General features: G+C 35.6%; 1 protein-coding gene across 1 annotated transcript in view; it reads left to right on the top strand.

The window, feature by feature from the left end:
- The window catches only part of PTPRQ (protein tyrosine phosphatase receptor type Q), a 208,795-nt gene that overhangs the window by 100,455 nt on the left and 82,211 nt on the right, over positions 1-26,129 (top strand). The window contains exon 26 of the mRNA XM_060113113.1: positions 15,987-16,310. Within this exon, the coding sequence (XP_059969096.1) occupies positions 15,987-16,310 (324 nt within the window). The remainder of the gene's footprint in view (positions 1-15,986; positions 16,311-26,129) is intronic.

Here is a 26,129-nt window from a genome sequence, read left to right as displayed (position 1 = left end):
TTTGAGATTTTTCATCATTAGTGTACACGAATGCCAGAGATTTCTGTGCATTAATTTTGTATCCTGCTACTTTACTAAATTCATTGATTAGCTCTAGTAGTTTTCTGGTAGCATCTTTAGGATTCTCTATGTTTAGTATCATGTCATCTGCAAACAGTGACAGCTTTACTTCTTCTTTTCCAATTTGTATTCCTTTTATTTCCTTTTCTTCTCTGATTGCTGTGGCTAAAACTTCCAAAACTATGTTGAATAAGAGTGGTGAGAGTGGGCAGCCTTGTCTTGTTCCTGATCTTAGTGGAAATTGAGTAGAGTTTCCTGTGCTATACAGTAGGTTCTTGTTGGTAGCAATTTTGTGCACAGGAGAGCTAGCAGTGAAGTACTTTATACAAGAACTCATAGTTAATATATAAAGGTAACAAAGTTTAACCCCTGTTTTGGGCAGACAGGTGTTATTTAATTAAATCATAAAAACAAATTCAAGCATATTAGAACATGCAACGTGAGGATTGTTCTATCATTTTTTTTTAAAATGCTTGGCTTATTTATTTATTTATTTATTTATTTATTTATGTCTGTGTTGGGTCTTAATTTCTGTGTGAGGGCTTTCTCTAGTTGTGGCAAGCGGGGGCCACTCTTCATCGCGGTGCGCGGGCCTCTCACTATCACGGCCTCTCTTGTTGCAGAGCACAGGCTCCAGACGCGCAGGCTCAGTAGTTGTGGCTCACGGGCCTAGTTGCCCCGCAGCATGTGGGATCTTCCCAGACCAGGGCTCGAACCCGTGTCCCCTGCATTAGCAGGCAGATTCTCAACCACTGCGCCACCAGGGAAGCCCTGTTCTATCATTTTTGACAGGTTTCCATTCAAGTCTTTAGCCCATTTTATATTGAGTTGCTTTTCTTTTTGGTGTTGAGTTATAGGAACTCTTTACATATTTTGAATACAAGTCCCTTATTAGATGTATATATAACAAATATTATCTCTTAGTCAATGGCTTGATTTTCTATTTCCTTAATGGTACCTTTGGATGAGCAGATTATTTTAATTTTGATGAAATCAAAATTAGCAATTTTTAATTTCACACTAGTACATTTTGTATCCTAAGAAATATTGTCTACTTCAAGATCATGAAGATATTATCCTGTCTTTCATTCTAGAAATTTTACAGTTTTAGCTTTTATATTTATATCCATAATTCATCTCAAATTTTGTATATGCGTATAGTATGAGATATGATTTAAAGTTCCTTTTTAATATATTCATTTAATTTTTCCAAAACTTTTTAAAAGACTTTCCTTTTCCCTACTGAATTACCTTGGTAGCTTTGTCAAAAATCAATTGACCCTATGCACTTGAATCTCTTTCTGGAATATATTCTCTTCCATTGATTTGTCTACCTTTATGAATACCACACTGTATTGATTACTACAGTTTTATAACAAATCTTGAAATCAGGTAATGTAGGTTCTACAAATGTGTTCTTTTTCAAGGTTGTTTTAGCTATTTTAGTTCTTTGTATTTCCATATAAATTTTATTATTAGAATCACCTTGTTGATTTTTACCAAAAAACCCTGTGGCATTTTCATTGGGATTGCATTTAATCTATTCATGCATTTAGGGAAAAATGCCATCTTAATATTGAGTTATCTGGTCCATGAACATGGTATATGTCTCCATTTTTATACTCTAATTTCTTTTGGCAGTGCTTTGTAGTTTTCAGCAAATGAATTTGACATGTCTTTTGTTAAAATTATTCCTATTTAACATTATGTGTTATTTGAAATTTTAATTTTAGTCACCAGTTGTTTGATGTAGAATCTAGAAATACAGTTGATTTTGTTTATTGGTATTGTATCCTACAACTGCTAAATTTGCTTATTAGTCTGAGAAGGTTTTTGTTTTATATTGCTTTAGAATTTTCTACATTTAAAAATGTCATTTCATCTACAATTAGGGTAATTTTTATCTCTTTCTAAACCCTGTGACTTTTTTCCCTTACCATATTGCACTGGCTAGACTCTCTGGTACTATATTAAATAGAAGTAGTAAAAGCAGACATCCTTGCATTGTTCCCAATCAAAAGGGGAAGCATCCATCCTTCACTATTTTGTACGATGTGTGCTGTAGGATGTCTGTAGATGCCCATGCTCATATGCTTTTTTCTCTTTCATTCTGTTACTGTGGTAAATTATATGATTAGCTTTTTTAATATTAAGTGAAATTTACCTTCCTGGGATAGACCACACTTGATCACATGCACTATACTTTTATATATGGCTTGACAAGTGTTTACAAATTTTATTAATTTTTCTGAAGAACTTATTTTTGAATTTGTTAATATTCTCTTTTATTTATCTATTTTCTATTTCACTGCGTCCTGATCTTTATTATTTTCTTCCTTCTAAATATTCTGCTTTTAATATGTCTTTTTTTCTGTATTTTTATGGTGAAGATACAGATCATAATTTTTTTCTTCTGTTTTTTTTCCCCAGCTTTATTGAGGTATGATTCACGAATAAACATTGCATATATTTAAGGTATACAGTGCAGTGCTTTGATATATGTATACATTGTGAAATGATTCCCCAATCAAGCTAATTAACCTATCCATCACCTCACATATTTACCTTTTGTGTGTGTGTGGTGAGAACACTTAAGATCTACTCTCTTAACAAATTTCAAGTATGTAATACTGATACATCATTATTAACTATAGTCACCATGCTGTGCATTAGCTTTTTCATATAACTTATTCATATAACTGAAAGATGTACCCTTTGACAAACATCCCTCTATCTCCCCTCCACTCCCCCGGCCCCTGGCAATCACTGTTCTATTCTGTTTCCGTGAGTTTGACTTTTTTAGAGTCCACACATAAATGAGATCTTGCAGTATTTATCTTTTTGTAGCTAGTTTATTTTACTTTACATAATGATTTTAAGCCTTTCTTCTTTTCAAATATAATCATTTACAGCTATAAATCTCCTAATAATTATATACCACAAATTTTGACTTCTTACTTTTGATAAAAATATTCTCTAATTTCCTTTGAAATTTCTTCTTTGAGCCATGGTTATTTAAAAATATATTTAATTTCTAATATTTGGGACTTATCTAGATATCCACATGTCATCAATTTTTCATTTATTGCCATTATTGTTAGAGAATATGTCTGTAACACTTAATTTTTAAAAATTAGTTGGGACAGTTTCTATGGCCCAGCATATAATTTATCTTGTTGAATATTCTTCCATGCACACTTGAAATAAATTCTTCAGTTGTTGTCCATAATGTTCTATGTATTAGTTCAGTGTGATAATGTTTTGCAAATCTGTATTCTTACCACTTTTCAGCAAAAATTATTTGATATATTATGGATAAGGAAATATTAAAATATCCAAATATATTGTGGATTTGTCTGTTTCTTCAAGTCTGTCAATATTTGGTTCGTGTACTTCAAAGTTTTTTATTAAACACATACATAGTTATAATTGTTATAGCTTCCTAACTGATCCATTAATCATTATAAACTGTCTCTTTTATCTTTAGATTACTCCTTCTCTTAAAGATTCTTTAGTCTGGTATTAATATAGGCACATGCTCTTTAGTTTACTGTTTGCTTTGTATGTTTTTTCTATCTTTACTTTTGAATTATTTGTATCATATTTAATTTGTGTGGTGGACAAATTATGTCTCTTGTGGGCAGCATATAATTTGGTCTTTCATTTTTATCTTACTTGACAATCTCTGTCTTCTAAATGGAGCATTTAATCTATTTATGTTTAAAGTCATTATTAAGTTAGTTGAGTTTAGTTCTATTTGCTATTTGTTTTCTAGCTCTTTTTTAGTTCCTCTGTTCTTTCTTTATTGCCTTCCTTTGGGTTAATTGGATGGTTTTAGCTTTCTGTTTTAATTTCTTTATAGTATTTTTATCTAGACTTCCTTGTCATTATTTTTAGTGGTCGCTCAAGGGATTACAATATAATTCCTTAGTTTATTGTATTTAAATTAATATTCTACAACTTCACATAAAATATATGAACTTTGCAAAAGTACAATTGCATATATTTTGTCATACATTTGACATCTATATATTTTAAATGATTAACATATATTTACATTGTAAACCCCACAATTTATGGTATTATTTTTACTTACAGAGCCAGTAGACATTTACATAAATTAAGAAAAGACCATGTATTTCCCATATAATTACCATTATTGATGTTCTTCTATTCCAGTAGTTATGAGTTACAGCTAATTACAGCTAATATTTCCCTTTCAACTAAAGAACTCGCTTTAGAATTTCTCCTAGTGCAGGTATGCTAGCATCAAATTCTCTCAGATTTTATTTACTTGGAAATAGGTTTATTTTGTTTTCACATTTTTTTTTTTTTTTTTTTTTTTTTTTGCGGTACGCGGGCCTCTCACTGCTGTGGCCTCTCCCATTGTGGCACACAGGCTCCGGATGCGCAGGCTCAGTGGCCACGGCTCACGGGCCCAGCCACTCTGTGGCATGTGGGATCCTCCCAGACTGGGGCACGAACCCGTGTCCCCTGCATTGGCAGGCAGACTCTCAACCACTGCGCCACCAGGGAAGCCCTGTTTTCACTTTTGAAGGTCTTTTTCTGTGGATATAAAATTCTGGGTTGATAGTTCTCCCACCCAATATTTGTCTCTTTAAAGAAGTAATTCCTTTGTCTTCTAGTACTCATTATTTCTGATGAGATGTCAACCACCATTTTTATCATTAGCTCTTGTGTATGAAATGTTATTTGGGGGACACTTTTCAAGTTTTTTTTTATCTTTACTATTAAGCAGTTTTACAGTAATATGGCTAGTGTGGTTTTTGTTGCATTTATTTTGCTGTGGGTTCATTTAGTTTTTTGTATTGGTAAATTAATATTTTTCTAAAATTTGAGAAATTTTGGGCCATTATTTTTAAAATTATTTTTCTGCCATCTTCTTTTCTTCTGGGACTCTAATTCCATACCTCTTAAGTGACTGAGGCTTTATTAAATTTTTTCACGTTTCTTCCTTTGTTCTGTAGATTGGAGTTCTGTTGATATGACATAATGTTCATTGACTGTATTCTGCCATCTTTAATCTGGTGTTAAACAAATCCAATATCATGTCAGGTATTACACTTTTAAATTCTAGAATTTCCCTTTAGTTCTGTTTCCTTACTTCCATTTCTCTGCTGAAATTCCCCATTTGCTTTGTTTTCCATTAGTCAAATAAAATATTTATAATGGCTTCTTTAAATTAGTTTTCTACTAATTTGTACACCTGTGTTATCCTGTGATCTCTTTCTTTTGAACACATTTTCCTCCTGACTACAAGTCACATTTTCCTGTCAACAATAATTTTCCTACCTGCCTAGAAATTTTTAAACTTATATTGGATATTGTTTGTGACATTGTGCAGAAACTCTGGATTTTGGTATCTTCTTTTGAAGGGTGTTGGCTTTTTATTCGAATAGGCCATTAAATTACTGAATTATAGTTTTGTGAATGTGTGATTTTGGTTTCAACCTTATTTGTAGAGAGAATTCCTTAATCCTGGGACATAGAGCAAAGTAAATGTATGGCCCTTTTGGGATTTTAAAATGAGGCCTGCTGTTTACCAATTCCTTACTTTGGTGGGATTCAAATTCTGAATTTTATCTCCTCTGCATTGGGAAGCAACTAAAATTTCTAGTAAGTTTTTCATCTGTTGCCTTCCACTTTGCTTCTTGGCATGTCCTTCATACTTCCACAATTATGAGATTGGCCAAGGATTTTCAGGGAATTTAGAACTGTAATTTGGGTCTAACCCCTTTGTGGCTTCTTCCTTTTTTTTTTTTTTTTTTTGCTGTACACAGGCCCCTCACTGTTGTGGCCTCTTCCGTTGTGGAGCACAGGCTCCAGACGCGCAGGCTCAGCGGCCATGGCTCACCGGCCCAGCTGCTCCATGGCATGTGGGATCTTCCCAGACTGGGGCACGAACCCGTGTCCCCTGCATCAGCAGGCGGACTCTCAACCACTGCGCCACCAGAGAAGCCCGTGGCTTCTTCCTTTTTGAACTACTCTGGCAATCCTGCATCCCATTCCCTGCCACCACAAGCCAGAACCTGTCCCTCCCTCCCCCACAGAGTTTATAGCTGTTATCTGCAGAAGGATTAGTGTGACACAAGCTATTCTGGCATCATCAGAACAGATCCCTCAAACTTATTAGATTTGGAAAATGGAATATTTTTACATAAAGTTTTGACTACAGCAAAATTTTTTTGCACGATTTTGACAATTCTAATCACACTGTGCACTTTTATGTATAATAGCCTTACCAAACATTTTGTGAGTACATAGAGGAAGGGTTTACACTGCAATAATATGCATGACTTTAAATAAATTAAACAGTATTTTTGTTCTTAAAAATATTTTGGCAATCTGGAATTTTTCTACTGGCTACATTATTTTACAGTGCCCCAAGTCTCTATCCTTTGATCCTTTCTCTATTGATTGTTTCTGCTTACATCTTTCCTTCTTTCCTTGTTCTCTCTCTCTCTCTCTCTCTCTCTCTCTCTCCCCCTCTCCCCCCCCCCATCTCTGTCCCTCTCTCTCTCTTTCTCTCATGGAATCCTTGAAAAATCCAAATTCTTCTGTCCTGTAGAGCTTTCCCCAAACTTACATCCAGGACTCCTTTTGTATACTTTACTCTATCAAGGTTTTCTGTACAGCCAGTTTTTAGAAAAGAATGCTTTTAAGCAGCATTTTTTTTTTTTTTTTTTTTTTTTTTTTTTTGCGTTATGTGGGCCTCTCACTGTTGTGGCCTCTCCCGTTGCGGAGCACAGGCTCCGGACGCGCAGGCCCAGCGGCCATGGCTCACGGGCCCAGCCGCTCCGCGGCATATGGGATCCCCCCAGACCGGGGCACGAACCCGCATCCCCTGCATCGGCAGGCGGACTCTCAACCACTGCGCCACCAGGGAGGCCCTTAAGCAGCATTTGATTATAATCAGCATTGGTGACACTTGTTCATCAGTCAACATTGGTGACATTTTCTTCTTGAAATCCATGCATTCATCAAGGCATCCATGTATCCATCCATTTGTTTGTTCATTTATTCATTCGTTAAACAAATATTTCTTAAGTACCAACGTGTGCCGAACATTATTGGCTTATGTGAGTTTTTTATGATCTCTTTTTCCTATTCTGTTGATAATTTACCCTGGATTAACTATTGACTTGACAGAGACTCAGTTTTTTTTTTTTTATCGTCTGCTTTTCTGATACTATAAATACCACCCCCTTATATGTTCATTCACTCTCATGGTTTCAAAGCTTATATATATACATATTTACCCCAAATTGGTTTTCCCTACCTCTTACTCTAACCTAAGCTTCTCCCAAAACAGCTCTATTTATTCATGCTAACAAGATATGAAACTAACATTTTATTTACTCATATCCATCCTCAAGCACATTATCACTAACCCGTATATCTTTCTCATTGCTTCATCAATGTTAATGGTTCAATTTAGTCTCCAGGTGTTATAGGAGTGGTCTTAATAGATGATTAATTCTGCTATATAATTATTCCCCTAAGAACTGCTTGTGATGAACTATTTCAAAACAAAGTTGTCATTTTTGATAAGTATTCTCGGGAGATGACTTGCTATATAGAGCTGTCAAACGAATGACTCTATAAAACAAATCAACTCACTTTGTCTCCAAATAGAATATGTATCGTCATTTTCCTTGTTGAGTTCTCCAAGAAAAAGTGACATTTTCCCCAGAAGTTTTACTGAGATATTTTTATAAATAAGTTATGTTTCAATAATTTTTGGTTTAATAACTAATATTATTATAGCTGTGGTCCATAGAATTTTGGGTCCCCAATTGTCCATCTATACATGCACTGTGACAGACACTTAAAAATCATTTTAGAAAACCTTAGTTCTGTTTATAGATACTTTCTCAAGTCTCTTTCATGCAAATGGAATATTTTAAAATGACTTAATTTGGCATACTAATAAGTGTGTCATTCTATATTCTCAGCTTTGTAGTATCACCTAAAATCATGTTTATGTAGCCTATTTTGGTAAATTTTGCTTCAGCTACTCCAAAATGTATCTCTGAATTAAGCCAGACCAACAGAGAGAAGTATACCTGAACTGAATAATTAGAACTTACAAAGAAATAGTTTTACAAAAATGCATTTGATAATTATTCCGCCCACCCATATTGAGAGACATTATAAGAAAGAGCCAAGTTAAACATACTTAGTATTTACTATGTAAGGATGTTGTTGAGGATGCTGTTTATTAAATTACATGGTATTGTTTATGTGCTTTTCTGGGGGAGAAGTCTACCTTTGATCTCAATACCAGAGTTTATTTCATGTTTCTTGCTCATTTAATTTGTCTTTATTTATGGTCACAGAGATTTACAGTCTTAAGTTTTTCCTTTGTATTATCTTCTGTAATGTCAGAGCCAAATCATAGCCTACTTCTAGGACATGTACAGTGTACATTTGATCTATTAACCTAATTGCTGGGTTGATTCCATTTCTTTACTCCTATTTTTTTCTCTGCCCAATAAGTCATCACATTTTTGCCCATATTCTTTGGCCTTTTAGCTCTATTCCTAATTATTCTTTATCACTGTAGTCTACATTGTACTGCATATATACAGTATCTAACCAGTTTCTATCACGTTTACTGTTTCCTAATGACTATAGCCATATGGAGGCTCAGGATTTTCTTTAAGTTTATACTTTACCAATGAATCTGTCGGTTGTTCTCTGTGTTCTGCAGTAGTCATCTAAATTCATCTCTCAAACGTTCAGTGCCCTTCAGTAGCACCACACTTGATATCACACTGCCCACAACTTTTTTCTTATGACTCCCTTAGACTTTCTTTTCTCCAGTCTGGTATACTTTCCAGACCATGCCATTTATATATCTCTCCCTATATTAATCTACTTAAAACATTATTTCTTCCTCATCTGTACTAATCATCAGTTGTTCCTTCAAGTTGTAGCTCCCAGATCTTCTCCTTCCATTGAGCCTTCCTTCTGGCATCACCTATTTGTGAGAGTTTCTATTAGCTAAATTACTTTTATATATGTATGAAGAAGGGCTTATACCCTAAGACTTATAACTTGCCAATACCACTCAATCTGAATGTCTAGTAAATGATATTGATTAAATTCAGGTTAGTGCAAAATGTATATCTGGTTTGGGAAATCTTCTTTGCACCCGACTTTTCAGGCATTTCTTTGTTTATATTGATCCATATTATGTTAGTGTTAGTAAACTGTACTTTTGTTTGTGTATGTTCAGATCATATACTTGTGTTTTGTTTAAAATTAGTAGAGACAAAAATATTCTTAATAAACTAGGAAAGATTGTGTTGATACTTTTGTAAGTTTTATAAGTATTTATACATTTTTCAGACACCTGCTTTGCTTAAAAGAGAATATAGCTGTGCCTGAAGATAAATGCATATAGTCATGACTAAAGATTTAAGGAAACTTGGTCTTCCAAGTTAGTATACTTAACCAGGTCAGTGAGAAGTCAGTACAAACTACCATCCTATCATAAGAGGTTGGCAACTTCTTATAATTGATATTCAGAAGTTTAGAGAATAATTACATTTTATACACATTTTCATCTTCTAAGTGGAATATACTAAATAATCACTAAAAACTGACATGCCTTTAAAGTGTAACAAATTTTTACTTGTATAGATCTACAGACTTTCAACCATAATGAAAGTATTTCGCCGGTAAGAATAATTTATGAATAAAAATGTAATTTACGGAATACCTTGGCAGAGAATGTTGATCGCTTCATCACAGTTCAGTCATGTTTAGAAAATCTAAACAAGCTGCATGATTATTCCAGGAAGCATGGACTGATGTGTTCAAATGAGTACCATCTGTGGATAGAAAAAGTTTGAGGTTTTTAGTCATTCTTAAAGAATGGAAATCTGATTCTCCATGCTAAAATGAGTGTAATCCTTTTTGTATCTGTAATTCAATAGGGCGGTTGCCTTGAAATAGTCCAGTTCAACACACGGTTCATCAAAAGAGAAGATGCTGGATATAAATGAGGCCTACATACTGCTGGTCATTTGTGTGTGCATCTGAGGTAGACTTGTTAAAAAAAATTGTCTACAAGTTATACATATTTGGCCTCAGATTAGATTTATTTCTGGTTCATCTTTATAAATACATTTGAGTGAAAAATGTGGACAAAATTTTGTATTGCAAGAAAACCAAAGGACTATTTCATGAACCATGATTTATTCACATAATCAACACTTAATGAGTGCCCATACGTGCCAGACTCTGGGTGTCTCGTGCAAGGCCCATCCCTGTGCTTGTCACATGGAAAACAATTGCAATTATTTTACCCTTCCTTTAGCCAGGTTAAAAATAACTCTTGTATGGATCTTGTTTCTTTGTCAAGTTAAAGTACTGTCCTATTTAGACCTTTTCTTCTCTGTAACACTTATTTTGAGAATAGTGGAGTATGTGGACAAATACTAATCTGCTGAAAATTTTTTACTGTGCAACAAACTTTGCCATTAGTTTTCTTTCCTGAAATCTAAACACTGGAGGGTATAAAAAAAGTTGGTCAGAGAGCCATGGGCATCTAGTCATTCCCCATGATGAAATATGAGGAAAAGGTGGCCTCCTCTGCCTTCTCCAGTTCATTGAATAGCTAATGCATCCTTTTTTCCTTCCACCTTTAGTTGCTTAGTAAACCCTAGGTAAAGGAAATTGAAACATGAAAGGGGTAGTTAGTGATGGACTGGAAAGAAAGGGAAATGTCTGGACCACAGTCCCTTGCGCTCATGGGGAAAAGCAGACTCTATGGTTTTATTTGTTTATTTTATTTATTTATTTTTGGCTATGTTGGGTCTTCATTGCTGTGTGCGTGGGCTTTCTCTAGTTGCGGCGAGTGGGTGCTACTCTTTGTTGTGGTGCGCGGGCTTCTCACTGTGGTGGCTTCTCGTCGCGGAGCACAGGCTCTAGGCGCGCAGGCTTCAGTAATTGTGGCACGTGGGCTCAGTAGTTGTGGCTCGCAGGCTCTAGAGCGCAGGCTCGGTAGTTGTGCGCACGGGCTTAGTTGCTCTGTGGCATGTGGGATCTTCCCGGACCAGGGATCGAACCTGTGTCCGCTGCGTTGGCAGGTGGATTCTTAACCACTGTGCCACCAGGGAAGCCCTTTTTAATGGTTTTAATGCAAATGAAAAGTCAATATAAAACTTATCAAGGGGCTTCCCTGGTGGCGCAGTGGTTGAGAGTCCGCCTGCCAGTGCAGGGGACACGGGTTCGTGCCCCGGTCCGGGAAGATCCCACATGCCACGGAGCGGCTAGGCCTGTGAGCCATGGCCACTGAGCCTGTGCATCCAGAGCCTGTGCTCCGCAACGGGAGAGACCACAACAGTGAGAAACCCATGTACCACAAAAAAAAAAAAAAAAAAAAATTATCAAGTATTCCCACTGCACTTAGGATAAAACTAAAAATCTTGAATCCAGACTCAACATTATCTGATTCTGGCCTACATCTCCAACTTTCTGTCTTCCTCTTCATCTCCTTGTGGATGTAGCAGCCTTCTTTATGTGTTTCCAATGTGCCATGTTCTCTTCCTCAGAGTCTTAACACCCTGATGCTTTTCCCCTGGGAAGTTACATCTTGTCTGTCAGATCTCTGATTAAATTATAATTCATCAGGAGAACCTTTCCTGACCATCTATCTAAATCAAGTCTCCTGTTATACCCTCTTATTCATTTGTTCCTACTTTCAAAAATATTTATTAAATGCCTATTTTGTTCCAAGAATTAATCTAGACCTTCAGAGACATAATCTAATATGTAGGTTGGCATTCATATATGTATATAGTATATAAATAATCATATATTTTGGAGTAATTGCTCAGTCTTTTTTATTGATATGAATGCAGAATAAAAACCTTTCTAGTTCTTCGGTATAAATGTTGGAGTAAAGTGGAGAGGAAAATAGGACTAGGACAATTCAAGGTGGGTGTTCAGTTGTAGAATTAGGATTTATAGGAAGGTAGATATCTGTTCAAAATAATGAAGGCTGTACAAACTAATAGAGCTATCTGGAAATTAATTTTAAAATAAAGCCCCAAGATTTTGCTCTGTATATTTAAGAACAGGCTAGATAAGTAGAGATGGGTCATTTGGTAGAGTGAAGTTGTATTAGTTTTCTATTGCTGTGTCATGAATTATCACAAACTTAGTGACTTAAAACAACACCCATTGGGCTTCCCTGGTGGCACAGTGGTTGAGAGTCTGCCTGCCAATGCAGGGGACACGGGTTCGTGCCCCGGTTTGGGAAGATCCCACATGCCACAGAGCAGCTGGGCCCGTGAGCCATGGCCGCTGAGCCTGTGCATCCGGAGCCTGTGCTCCGCAACGGGAGAGGCCACAACAGTCAGTGAGAGGCCCACGTACAGAAAAAAAAAAAAAACCATTTATTAGAGCACAGCTCTGTAGGTCAGAGTGTGGGTATGCTGTGCCTGGATTCTCTACTCAGAGTCTCACAAGGTCAAATCAAGTTATCCATGGGCTGTGTTCTCATGTGGAGTACAGGTCCTCATCCAAGCTCACATGGTTGCAGCAGAATTCAGTTTCTTACAGTCCTAGGACTGAGATCCCCAATTCCTGGTTGGCTTTTAGCCAAGGGCTGTCCTCAGCTCCTAGAGATGTCCTGGTGGCCCCTTCCTTCTTCAAAGCCAGCAGTGGAGAAATGTTTGTACATTTAATCTAATCTCTTGCTTAGAATACTTAACTTCCTCTTTTGTAACTATCCAAAGAAAACTCTCTGCTTTTAAAGGACTTGTTAAAAAATCAGGCCCACTGGATTATCTCTCCCTATTTTAAAGTAAGCTGATTTGGATTCTTAATTACAGCTGCAAATTTTTTTTTGCATCAGCACCTATCAGTGTTTGGTTGAAAAACTGGAAGAAGGTGTACGTACCAGAATTTTTAAGGGACATCTGCCTCCATAAAGGTCAGACATAACAAGACAGGTTGACCAAGATCACTTCTAAGTTTCCTTCAGATTCTGATTCTGTGATCTTATGATTCATTTGCCTGTTCTATGGATTCTACCACCAAAATAGATCTAAAAATTCACCTCTTTCCTATTGCTATCATTTTATTTCTTCTTTGCTGAACAAATCAAACGTTCTATGAATTTGTCCCTTTTCCTGTTTGCAATTATCAGACTGGACTTGATAAAATGTACTACTGAACATCTGATTCTGTCACCTTGATAGCTTTCCATTGCCTGAGAAGCTATCTATAATCCTGTGCCATAGTATGTCCTCAGACTATTTCTCTTTGTCATTGCCAGTGTCAATTATAAGCTATAAACTTGACTTAGATCACATTACCCACCTCTTCTTGAATCTCTACCTTTACAGTTAGTGGAATCTCCTCTCACATGCAACCTTTTCTCTTAACACTTTTCCTGAACCCCCAAATCAGTCATATTTCTCTGCTTTGTGTTAGAATATTTTGAAAATGTGCCTTATCTCCAAGAGGTCTGAATTCAAACTTAGTGGCTGAGGGATTTCAATAAATTATGGAAATTCTACTTTTTAGTCAATTCTAAAACTTCTTCCTCTATAAAGGTAATTGTTCCTTAAAATAACTTTTTCTCTCATTGCTCTTATGCATAACTAAAGATAGTGTGTTGTAAGTCATATTATAAGTGTTCTGTTTGTAGAGCTACCTTTTTAAAGGTTACTGTTCAATTAAATACAGTAAGATTTGATGATAAAAGTATTTGAAAACAGTAATTGAATCTGATCACATGGCTATAAGTAATTTACTACTTGTTTTCCATTGCATTAGACTTTCTCTTCTTTTCCAGGTTTAGGCAAATTTACAAGCAATAGGTCTGTAGATAGTTCAGTAAAAAATTAAGAGGAAATCCAAATTTTTAACTCAGGTCCAGATCTCCCTACAGAACTCCAGACTCATGCACCCGTCTATTACTTGACATCTCCTTCTGGGTATCTGATAGGCATTTCAAAGTTAACAGGCTCAAAATAAATTCTTAACCTTACTTTGCCAAAGCTTACTTCTTTCACAGTCATCGCCTTCTTGGCTAAGTGACTTCATCTCTCTGTTTGCTCAACCCGAAGACCTTAAAGCTTTCTTCTCCTTTCTTTCTGTTATACCTGCCATGTCACACAGCAGCAAATCCTGTCGGCTCCCCTGCAAATTATATTCAGAATCTGAATACTTGCTTTCGTTTCTGCTGCTGCAGTCCTGCTCCGCGCCATCCTGATCTCTTGTGCTGACGCTGCAGTAGCCTCCTAATCACTCTCCTTGTTGTCATCCTTCTCTCCCTTGTCTAGTCTCAACACAGCAGCTAGAGTGAAAACATACTTCAGAGCCTGTAACTCCTCTGCTCGTGTGAAAGTCTTAAAGTTCTACAATGTCGTATATAATCAAGCCTTCAGTGTTTCTTCTCAGACCTCACCTCCTACTAGCCACGCTGGCCTCTTTTTTATTCTTCAAATATACCAGGCATGATTCCAACCTAGGACCTGTAATCATGCATTTCCCTCCGCTGGGAATGTTCTTCCTCCAGATAGTCACATGGTTAGTTTCCCCACCTTCATCAGGAACTTCATGTCTCCTAATCAGTCAGGCTTCTTTTCTGACTACTCAGTTTAAAATTTCATTATCCTTGGAACTCTTTCTCCTTTTTCCCTTTCTTATTTTTTTCCATAACACTAATCATCATCCAAAATACTCTATATAATCCTTATTTATACTTGTGTCGTATATAAACCTCTGGAATGTAAATTACACCAGGGTGGGGACTCTTGTCTATTTTGTTCATTGCATTCCCAGCACCTACAGTAGTACTTGGCATAAATTAGATGCTCATTAGGTGTTTATTGAAACCTGAATTAATATGATATGTTTAGGAATGAATGACTTTTTCACGAATGAATTTTCTAACTCATTAATTTTCTTATCTTTACTGCACATATCAACATATAGTTTTTATGAATTGTGTAATTTTCATACAAGTCATTGTTATCAGTCTCCCTGTCTCAGCCTTCTAAGAAAAGGTCCTTGCACATATACAAGGACAGGCATGAAAAAAGTGCCCATGTCACTTAATTCATTGTTCTTTTATATTTCTAAGCATAACACACATATTATTATACTTGTCTAATAAGTGACTGTTTCTTGAAAACAAGACATAAGCCTATGTATCTTGATTTCCTAACACCAGCCTCAGAGCCTGACACATGGTATGAATATAGCAAACCAATGGTTAATATGAAATCTAATAAATGACTCCAAGGAGGACCATGTGATTGAAGGTGATATACAGATACCTTATTCTGTATATTAATGTCAGTGTGCTTGATGATGTTCTAGAAAGGGTTATACTAATTTTAAATATGTTCAAGATAAAATAAAAATTAACTAATTGTATACATTATTAATTCATTTAATAATCTTGTTTATTTAAATTATTTTATAATCAACATCTACTATATATAAGATGTGCTTGTGTCTATCTAGTCATTTAAATATAAGAACGTCTTTTTCGGGAACTGAATATTAAAAACTCAGACCATTCCTCGGAAAGTACATAGGATTATATGAGCATGCAATTTTTCTTTGTACCAGTGCTTATATAAGGAACCAAAGTAAGTTTTTATAAGTAACTTGTGAGTGAATTTGGGAGCAAAATTAGGAATAAAAACATCACAATTGTTTTGTCTCCTAACCCTTTGAACCATTGCTCTGTGAAGCATCACCTTCAGTTTCTGCTTATTAAATGTGGGGATATTAATCTAAGGGCAGTTGTAATAAGAGATCACCACTACGTGCATAGTAAAGAAATATTTGTAAATCCCATTTCTCCCTCCTGTTCACACAATGTTTGGTAATTCCAATTGTTTTCCTTTTTTTTCCCCTTCAACTTTTAGTTCCCAGCACTCCCACAAATATTGCTTTTTCTGATGTTCAGTCAACTAGTGCAACATTGACATGGATGAGACCTGACACTATCTTTGGCTACTTCCAAAATTATAAGATCACCACTCAACTTCGGGCTCAAAAATGCAAAGAATGGGAATCTGAAGAATGTGTTGAATATCAAAAAATTCAATACCTCTACGAAGCTGACCTAACTGAAGAGACAGTATATGATTTAAAGAAATTTAGATGGTATAGATTCCAAGTGGCTGCCAGCACCAATGCCGGCTATGGCGATGCTTCAAATTGGATATCTACACAAACCCTGCCTGGTTGTAAGTATTGTTCTGTATGTGTATATATACTTCTGCATTCAAGAAAAAGCTCTTTAAATGTTTTTCCATAGAAATCATTCAAAATATAGGTAAAGATTGCTCTTGTAACTTTAGTTTTATATTTTAAAATTAACTGGTTGCCCTAATTGCTTAAACATCATTCACCATAATAGCATTTATTTTTTCTTAATTGAATCCCGATGGGAAATTCAATTTCAGTCATTATTAGGGCTTTTCTTAAACTCCCAGAGTTGTACCAAGGTCCTAGAGTCTTATATTGCAACAAAAAGCACTATGATCCTCTAAGTGGTCTGTCATTAGGCTATACTGATAGCCATCAAGTACCCTTTGTCTATGCCTACATTTCCCCCTCGTATCTGGGAGCTCTGCTGCTTTCATGCCAGGCTTTACCACGTTTTCAGTGACTTTAGGCTTACACACACACATAGAGTTTCAGTGATAAATAGATGCTGTTGTAGACCTTTATAAATAGTGAAATAAACTTTGATCTAGAGGCTTTATTTTTTAGGTTGCCAAATGTGTATCTTGTTACTATTCTCCGGAGTACCTGGCATAATGTTTGTATAGTAAATGTTCAGTGAATGTTTGTTAATGCAATTCAACATTTGAGACAGAATCCAGACAACTCAGCCTTCAACACACCTCTCTTCTTTGTGGCTCTTGGACTCTTGATTTCTGTGAGATCTGCTCTTCTGGTTTTTCTCTTACCTCCCTGATAGCTCTTTCTCAGTCTCTTTTGCTTATTCTCTCTCTCTCTCTCTCTCTCATTTTTTAAATCTGAGTGTTGGAGTGTTCAGAGATAACATACTTGGCCCTTTTCTTTTTTTCTTTTTTCTTTTTCATTGGCCCTTTTCTTTATCAACACACAACCCCTAAGAGATCTTACCTTAAGTGACCTTATCCTGTCCTATGGCTTTAAAGTCTACTTATATAATGATTATTCTCAAGTATCTATTTCCAGTTCTGATTGCTCCCTGGAACCCAATCAGTATATTTACCTGATCAACTGACATCATTGGGCAGGTGTGTCTAATATCCTCTCAAAATTAACGTGGTCTAAACACTAAGCCTTCTCATCGTCCAAAGGCAGAAAACGAAAATTTAGGCAGTGTTCTTTTCCTCTTCTACTCTGCCAATGATTTATTTCAACCATGCTATCTAAACACATCCCTCCATTTGCATTACCAGCATATTAGTCCTATCCTTCATTACTGCTACGAGTGTGTTAACCTGACCTCCTTAGCTTTCATGCTGATCTTTTAAAATGTAAATCAGATGATGTCACTTCCTTGTTTAAAGCCTTTCAGTGAATTTCCATTGCTCCTGGAATAAAATTTAAATTTCTTAACATGACTAACAAAGCCCTATGTGACTTGGCTCTTAACCTAACACTCTAACCTCATCCATAATCATTTTCCCACTTACCATTATCCTCCACTCACACTGGATATTTTTTGTGTTGTTTGAACACACTAAAGTACTAGAACTTGGCCCTGTTCATTTGGATTGGAATGTTTTTCCACGTCTGTCTTTGCATGAGCAGCTTTTTATAATGTATACTTCTACTTGAATGATTCCTGCTAAGAATGAATTTCCCTGACCACCCAATCTAAAAGAGCCATGCAGTTTTTTTTCTAGAATATCATCTTATCTTAATGAAAATTTATAATTACCTGATCATTTTTTATTTATATGTATTTGCTTATTTTTAGAAGGTGTCTTGACCATTGCTGTTTCCTTATTGCCTAGAATGGTGCCTGGCAACAGTAGGCACTCCATAAATATTTCCTGAACGAGTTAAACTTGATTAAATAAGCTAAAATGGGGGAGGCAGAATGAACTGTTTTCCAGTGCAGGGGATAGAGAGGATGATAGTGCCATAACAAAGGAAAGGAAAATATGGAAAAATCAAATCCAGGTTGCATTTAGTCAGTAGTTATGGTTATTTTGAGCCTGTTAACTTTGAGAAGAAATAACTGATAATCTAATTGACTAGAAAACAGAAAGTAACAGATGCTTAGAGACTAGAACATAGGTAAAGTTCAGAATTTTAGTTGCTTCAGCCAGTAAGAATAACCAAAATTACAAGTGATAGAAAAATGGGACACTGAATGAATGAATACATGTTAAAGTCCCAAGGACAACTCGAAGTTACCTGAAGACATCAGTCAGGTACCATAATGAATGAAGCAGGCTGATGTAAGGCGATTGAGAGTGGTGGAAACCTTGGCAGATTAACAGAACGCGCTGTCTACAGGGGCAACCACTACTCACCTCTGTCTGATTACTGTCTTATAGAGAAGTCATGCTATTAGGACTTAGGATGTTTTCAAAGAAATAGGAAAGTTAGACTTTTTAATGTGAACATACTTAATTTCTTGCTGTAACAAGTTTTTAAAATTTAAAAACATTTAGTTTTTCAAACCAAACATGTCAGTAGCCCACATCTGGCCTGTGGGCAGCTAATTTATTACCTTTGATTAAAATAGACCATATGCCTGTGCATCTGTTGCCACTCAGGGTTCCCGTCCTACTCCTTAGGAGCGTCTCACTTGGACAGTAGCTGCTTCTGCCTGCTACAGTGAGCCAGGAATTAGAATTTCTAAATGTATCATTTCCTCAAGTACTCTAGACAGGATGGTGGAAGATGTTCAATTAGCATAAAAGAACATATAACCTGACCAATTCAAAAGCTGGTAAATGAAACAGGGAAGTTGGATTTTTAAAGAATCTCCCATTCTTATTCTGAAAATTTGGGAGTCTTTCCACTTGAATGTCATTGCTTCCCCCCGAGCCCCTCCGCTTCCAACCCCACTTTAAGGTCTATGACCCACTCACTAGAATTTGGTCATTTTCAATTTCCTACTACTCCACTTTGCTTATTCTGGTTTAAAAGAATAATGGTAGAAAATTTCAAATATTTCACAATCAGTGTGAGCTTCTTAAAAAATAAATAGCATTATTTTTCTAGTTTTATTAGGATGTGTTCCTTTGCCATCGGTGGTTAGTTGGTTGAGTTGTTAGTTCTTGATGGAATGGAGAGGATAATCTTGGCTTCTTTTTCACCCCAGCTCCCAGATCTTTACTTGATGACTAATCGAAAGAGTGCCTTCGTATGGAGTACCAGTTTGACTTTTATCTGGTACTTTTCTTCTCTCTCAGTCTGGTATCTCACTGCCACAATTTGACTTCTCCATCAGAGAGTACTTGGGTGTGAAAAAAATTTACCAGTAGTTAAGTAGATTTTCTATGCTACTCCTATTCCCTTTTATCGTTCTTTATCCTTAAGGACTAACTTTCTACTCTGTTCTTTATCAATAAGATAGAAAAGGGGATACACGGAAAGTTGCCTTTCTACCACTGTGATTAAGAGAGAAAAGTGAAAAGATTTATATATTTCAGAATTTGTTACAACAGACTTACTATTTTTCTTGGCATTCTCAAACTTATTAGCTTTTCAGCTTAGTATTCATATGGGGGTGGTAATAATAAATAAATTTTGAAAGTTATGAGAATGAGTTGGTCACTCTTCATTTAGTTTCAGAAATGAAGGGGACATTTTTCTAATGATAAATATATTTGAATTTCATAAATGTATAGTAAAAAAGTTTTATTTATTAAGCCAAGGAGAGATACTCTGAGGTGGCATTTGATATGAAAGACAGAAAGACACTACATATATTATTGCAAGACAATATATATAGTGAACTACTAACATATTGTATAAGAATATGAGAAATAAGAACAGTCAAGCAACAAAAATCTTGAAAAGTAATAATGTTTTTAAGATTAAAAGCAAGTAATGCTTAGATGTTGATTCTGCATACCAAAGATGAAAAGCATGACCGACATTTTGCAAACATAAAAAGTAATCTGAAGAAATTTAATAAGATTTTTTATGTCATTGATTCCAAAAAAGTGTTATGTTGTTTTATAAGAAAATAAAACAATGAAAATGAATGATTCCTCTGAATTATGGAAAACACTAAACAACAATATAACTTAGTATAAAATCACTATTTCAGATTTGTGCATGTTACTCTAATAGCATCAAGTTGTGCCCAAGCACTTATTCCCAGAACTTCTTATCAAAACCTGGAGCTTCTTTGATAAGGAGCTAGCAATTGATAGCTAGTTTGAGGTCAGATTATTCAACATTTGGATAGCTCAAATAAGAAGACCACCCAGTTGGAATAATAAATATTATGAGATGTTCTAAAATGACTTTTAGAGTAAGAAAATATGTTGTATGAACTCTCTCTGAGCTCATAAAGAAGAGTACTCAAATTGAAGATGCAGGGAGCAAAGTTGGAATGCACGCTGAGAACTACATTGGGTTCCTTTCTGAATCTAGATCTGCCACTGTACACTGGAGTGAATAAAAGAAACAACATTCGGTCAGCTCAAGCTAACATTTCTTTCTCCCACATACTCTGATCTAGATAATTGAAACCGAATTGTTTTTCTGCTTAAATCATCTGTATAATAGCCATTACTCTCTACTTCATGCTAAGTGTGCAGAGATACAAACATAAGCACAGAAATTACAAATGGCAGAAATATTTAACTTGAAACATTAACGTCTTATAGCTTATTTTACTCATCTCTTATTTTTCTGATTATCCTTATACTCAAAATGAGTTGTGTGTGTGTGGGGGGGGAAATGCAGAATGGAAGCTGTTAAACATCTCTGGTGCACAATAGGTACTTATAATGCTGAGGGAATGTACAACTTTAAAAGAGTGTGGGTGTGAAATTTAGTATGGAGTGAAATGGGACTCTCATAATGTGCATCTCCTATAGACCACCAGGACTGGAAGACAGCAAGAAAGGAAAATTCCTGGGGTAACACTTAGGTTGTGAAAACCACGGGATACCATACTCATGAGGAATTTTAACTACCCAAACATCTGTTAGGTTAAAAAAAATTCAGCAAAACATGGCTCATCAAAGAAGCTTCCAAGGAATGCAACTTTATGATTTAAAAAGAAGAAAAACCAAATAGAGGGCAAGGCACTCCTTAACATTTTTAAAAATGAGACATTGTTGATGAGTTACTATATATTCAATTATTTTTCTTCATATATTCTAAATGGCATAATGCACTTATAATGTGGTGAATGCTATCATAACAGAGGTAGGTATTCTCCTTTCTATAAAGAAACAATTATATAATGATAAGAAGAGAAGTTAGCCATAAATAAATAGGAAAATATAATTCATGACGTGAAGAAGCCCATTTGGTGGCAGTGGGTTTTTAGAATAGGCTCTATCCTGGTGCCAGTAAAGGAATTGAATATAATTTATTCTAGACATGATGGTTGTACTTCTGCAAAATTAATTATATGCTGTTGAAAGTCTTCTAAGTTAGTTGCCTAAGACTCCCAAATGTGTAATTCAAGACATCTCTCTCTCTTCTAGACCTGTAGATTGAAGTTACTGGTATGACCACTTAGATTCCCACAGACATCTCAAACCCCGTATTACCACTGTTCCTGCCCCACTGCACGCCTCCTCCTACCTGTGTGTTCCCTGTTTCAGTGTATTGTACTGTTGTTCGTCTGATTCAAGCCTGCAATCTAGGAATCATATTTAATTCTTTTGAGCCTTTCCCACCCCCAAGTCCATACCTAACTCCTACTGACTTTCCCTTCTAAATATTTCTTGAATTTGTTTATGTTTCTCTGTTAAGGCTCCCTAAATTCAGACGTCTCCTAGATTATTACAAAAGATATCTAAATGGTCTTTCTGTTCCCATTTTCTCTACCCTCCACCTGAACCTAGTTTTTGAATACACCTATCTATTATTCCTCTGCTTGAAATCTGATACTTTTCTATTTTCCTGTTGTGTAAAAATTATATTTTTAGTATGCTCTATATGGTTACTTATGATTTTTGTTTATATTCCCCACATGTACTTTGCTGTTTCTCCTTTGTGCTCCAGAGAAAGAGCAAAGTATGTGTGTTCTTACTGTTCTTTCTTACTGTCCTTTCTGTCCTCTTTGGAGACCAACTGCCTCTTCTTTGCAAAGGAGACCAAATATCTCCTTTGCAAAGCCTTCTATAAATTCCTCTTTCCACTCCCACCTTCCAAAAATTGTTTCTAAATACTGAACGTATTACATCATAATTGTTTCTCTCTCTCTCTTGTCGAACTCTGAGCTCCTTACAGGCAGAGATGACAGGTGATCATGCCTTATGTATGTTTCTACTCTTCATGCCTATTCAATATCTAAGACTGAATGAATATGGCATTTGGACTCAAGGAAGACATTTGACTTTAATTGGAAAGTATTTCAGTGTCAAAATTCTCCATATTGCAAAAATGTTCATACACATTTTCTTCAGATTTTCTTTCTGACTGTAGCTTGTCTTTCAAATATTTGCATGGTTATTGTCAAAATTAAAATTCTCCTGGTCAGTTTCCATTCATGTTTGACATGTTCAGCTTCTTTTATTTCACAAAACCAGTTTATTTTATTTTATTTTATGTATTTATTTATTGGTTGGTTGGTTGGTTGGAAAGGAAAGATTGCTTTATTCAGGGGGCCAACAACCTAGGGAGAAGGCAGACTCATATCCAAGAACCACTCCCAAGATTCTGCTTGACCATGAAAGTTTTTAAAGGGAGAAGGGGAAGCTAATCGCAGTTAATCATTTGGGGAGGGAGGTCAGAGTCTTTTATCTTCCACTGTGTGCAGATCTTCTTCTGATTGGTTGGTGGTGAGGTAACAGGGTGTTGCTCCAGGAATCATACTCTGCCTGAAGTTACCATCTTCCACCTGGGTGGGGGCCTTAGTTTGATTTTAGATGCTTCCAAGGTAGTCTCCCAACCAGTTGTTAGTGCCCAAAAAGTTGTCGCAAAGAAACGACACAGAAGATGTCCCCAACGGTGTTGACAGTGAGCAGGGGTTGGTCTAGCTGGTCTCAGGACTTAATGAAGCTCAGGTTCTTGATGTCACATTGCAGAAAGAATTCAGTGAGAGACAAAGTGATGGGTAAGAAGTGGATTTATTTAGAGAGAAACACACTCCACAGACAGAGTGTGGGCCATCTCAGAAGGTGAGAAAGGCCCAGTCTATTTTATATTGTTGATTTTTTTTCTTTTTCATTAATTAACCTAAGTATGAATTACTGCATATAGAAAAGAAATATGCTCATAATAAATTGAGAATTTCAAACAATGAAAGAAAATAATAAATGCCTATTTCAGAGTGGACTGAAGCTTTAACATATCAAAATGATTAACTGAGATAATAAACTGTGATTGATAGTCCATGAAGAAAACAAAGGAGACCGATGTATAAATTTGGGTTGCTAAGTATAATTACAAAGAGAGGATATTTGCATGAAATCATAATTTAAAGAACATAATAGTCAGCATGTAAAATTGTTTATTAAAGCATTCAACTGTATACTTAACTTAAAAGAGCTTTTGCCAGGTTATTAAACAGCTTTCCATAATATAAATAAAAATATTTTGAAATCCTATTACATAAGCACGTAGAATGTGTTTTTCAGCAAAATCACTAAAAATCAAAGGATGAAAATGATCACTATATTATTTTTTAAATCATCAATATTATAGAAAGTCTGGGTTTTTGTTTTGTTTTCTTTAATCTTATATGCTTTTATTGCCCATATCGGGGTTTCTTTCAGTTTATTTGGAGTTTTGTGAGATGAACCATTCAAGGTGCATGAAAAGACATAAGTATGCCTCTAGAAAGCCTGGTTATTAAAAGGATAAAAGAAGAAAAAATCTTTCTCCCAATAATAGCTAGCTGTATTTTATCTTTTAAAAATTCAGTGAATTCTCCCTCTTTCTCATCTCAAACTTCAAATCTCATGTTGAATTGAATTGATTTTGACTTTTCTGAGAATCTTCTTTCTCTTGGTTCAGAAAGAAGTGTGAAGTACATTTAATTCTTTGTGATTTCTGGTCATTAACCTCAGTTCAGGCCTGCCTCAGTATTAGGCCCTAGGCCAACAAATTTTCAGCTCTGTTTTCTTCTGCATTTATTAAGGAAGAAGGGAGAACTCTGATTTGACTATGGAAAACTCCCATTTCTGAAAAAAGACATAGGATTGCTATGTCTGGTAGTTGAGGGCACTTTTTGGTTGGGCCCAGTACCTGAGCTGGGACTCCTTGGCTGGATAGTTAAGAATAATGACAGAAATAGCTAAGCTTATCAGGTGTTTGTTATGTGCTGGTACTATTCTAAGAACTTTACACACATTGATTTATTCATGAACCTCATTCATTTCTAGGTTAGAGCCTGTGCTCTTAGATCTTGACAAAGACTTGGGTAAAGCCTCATGGTGGTATGAAAGTACTAAGAGATGGAAGGGTGCTAAGTAGTATACAAAGAGAAGATAGGTGAAACCCTAATTTAAAGGAAATAACAGAATGCATGTAAAATTAAACTATTTAATAAAGCATTCAACTCTATTTTTAAAAAAAAATTTTATTGAAGTATAGTTGGTTTACAACATTGTGTTAATTTCTGCGGTAAGGCAAAGTGATTCAGTTGTATATACATTCTTTTTTTATATTCTTTTCCATTTATCATAGGATATTGAATATAGTTCTCTGTGCTATACAGTAGGACCTTGTTGTTTATCCATTCCATATATAATAGCTTATAACCCCAACCTCCCACTCAGTCCCTCCCCCAACCCCCTCCCCCTCCCCCTTGGCTTGTGGTTACAAGTCTATTCTCTATGTCCATGAGTCTGCTTCTGTTTCATAGATAGGTCATTTGTGTCATATTTTAGATTCCATATATAAGTGATATCATATGGTATTTGTCTTTATTTATGATTTAGTTAACTTAGTATGATAATCTCTACTTGCATCCATGTTGCTGCAAATGGCATTATTTCATTCTTTTTTATGGCTGAGTAGTATTCCATTGTATATATGTACCACATCTTTATCTATTCATCTGTCAGTGGACATTTAGGTTGTTCCCATGTCTTGGCTGTTTTGAACAGTGCTGCTGTGAACATAAGGGTGCAGGTATCTTTTTGAATTAGAGTTTTGTCTGGATATATGCCGGGAGTGGGAGTGCTGGATCATATGGTAATTCTGTTTTTTGTTTCCTGAGGAAACTCCATACTGTTTTCCACAGTTGCTATAACAACTTACATTCCCACCAACAGTGTAGGAAGTTTCCCTTTTCTCCACACCCTCTCCAGCATTTATTGTTTGTAGATTTTTGATGATGGCCGTTCTGACCGGTGTGAGGTGATACCTCATTGTAGTTTCGATTTGCATTTCTCTAATAATTAGTGATGTTGAACATCTTTTCATGTGCCTATTGGCCATTTGTATTTCTTCTTTGGAGAAATGTCTATGTAGATCTTCTGCCCATTTTTCAATTGGGTTGTTTTTTTTGTTATTGAGTTGTATAAGCTGTTTGTATGTTTTGGAAATTAAGCCCTTGTCAGTTGCATCATTTGCAAATATTTTCTCCCATTCTGTAGGTTATTTTTTTGTTTTGTTTACAGTTTCCTTTGCTGTGCAAAAGCATGTAAGTTTGATTAGGTGAACTCTATATTGAATTTCAAAAACAAAAACAAAAACAAAAAACTTTTGCCAGGTTGTTAAGCAAGTTTTCTGGAATATAAATAAAAATAATTAGAAATTCCCATTTGCATGAACAAGTGGAATGCCTTTTTCAGCAAAGCACTAAAAGCCAAACAGTTAAAGGAAATTTAAAGGATAATCAGTATGTGGCATTATTAGCTTTGAAAACTGAGACTAAGAAAGATGGAGATATTGTACAAGCTTCTGGT

Source organism: Mesoplodon densirostris, chromosome 11 (assembly GCF_025265405.1).
Source record: "Mesoplodon densirostris isolate mMesDen1 chromosome 11, mMesDen1 primary haplotype, whole genome shotgun sequence".
NCBI classification, from domain to species: Eukaryota; Metazoa; Chordata; class Mammalia; order Artiodactyla; family Ziphiidae; genus Mesoplodon; species Mesoplodon densirostris.
The sequence above is the reverse complement of the archived record's forward strand: the minus strand, read 5'-3'. Positions and strand labels throughout refer to the sequence as shown.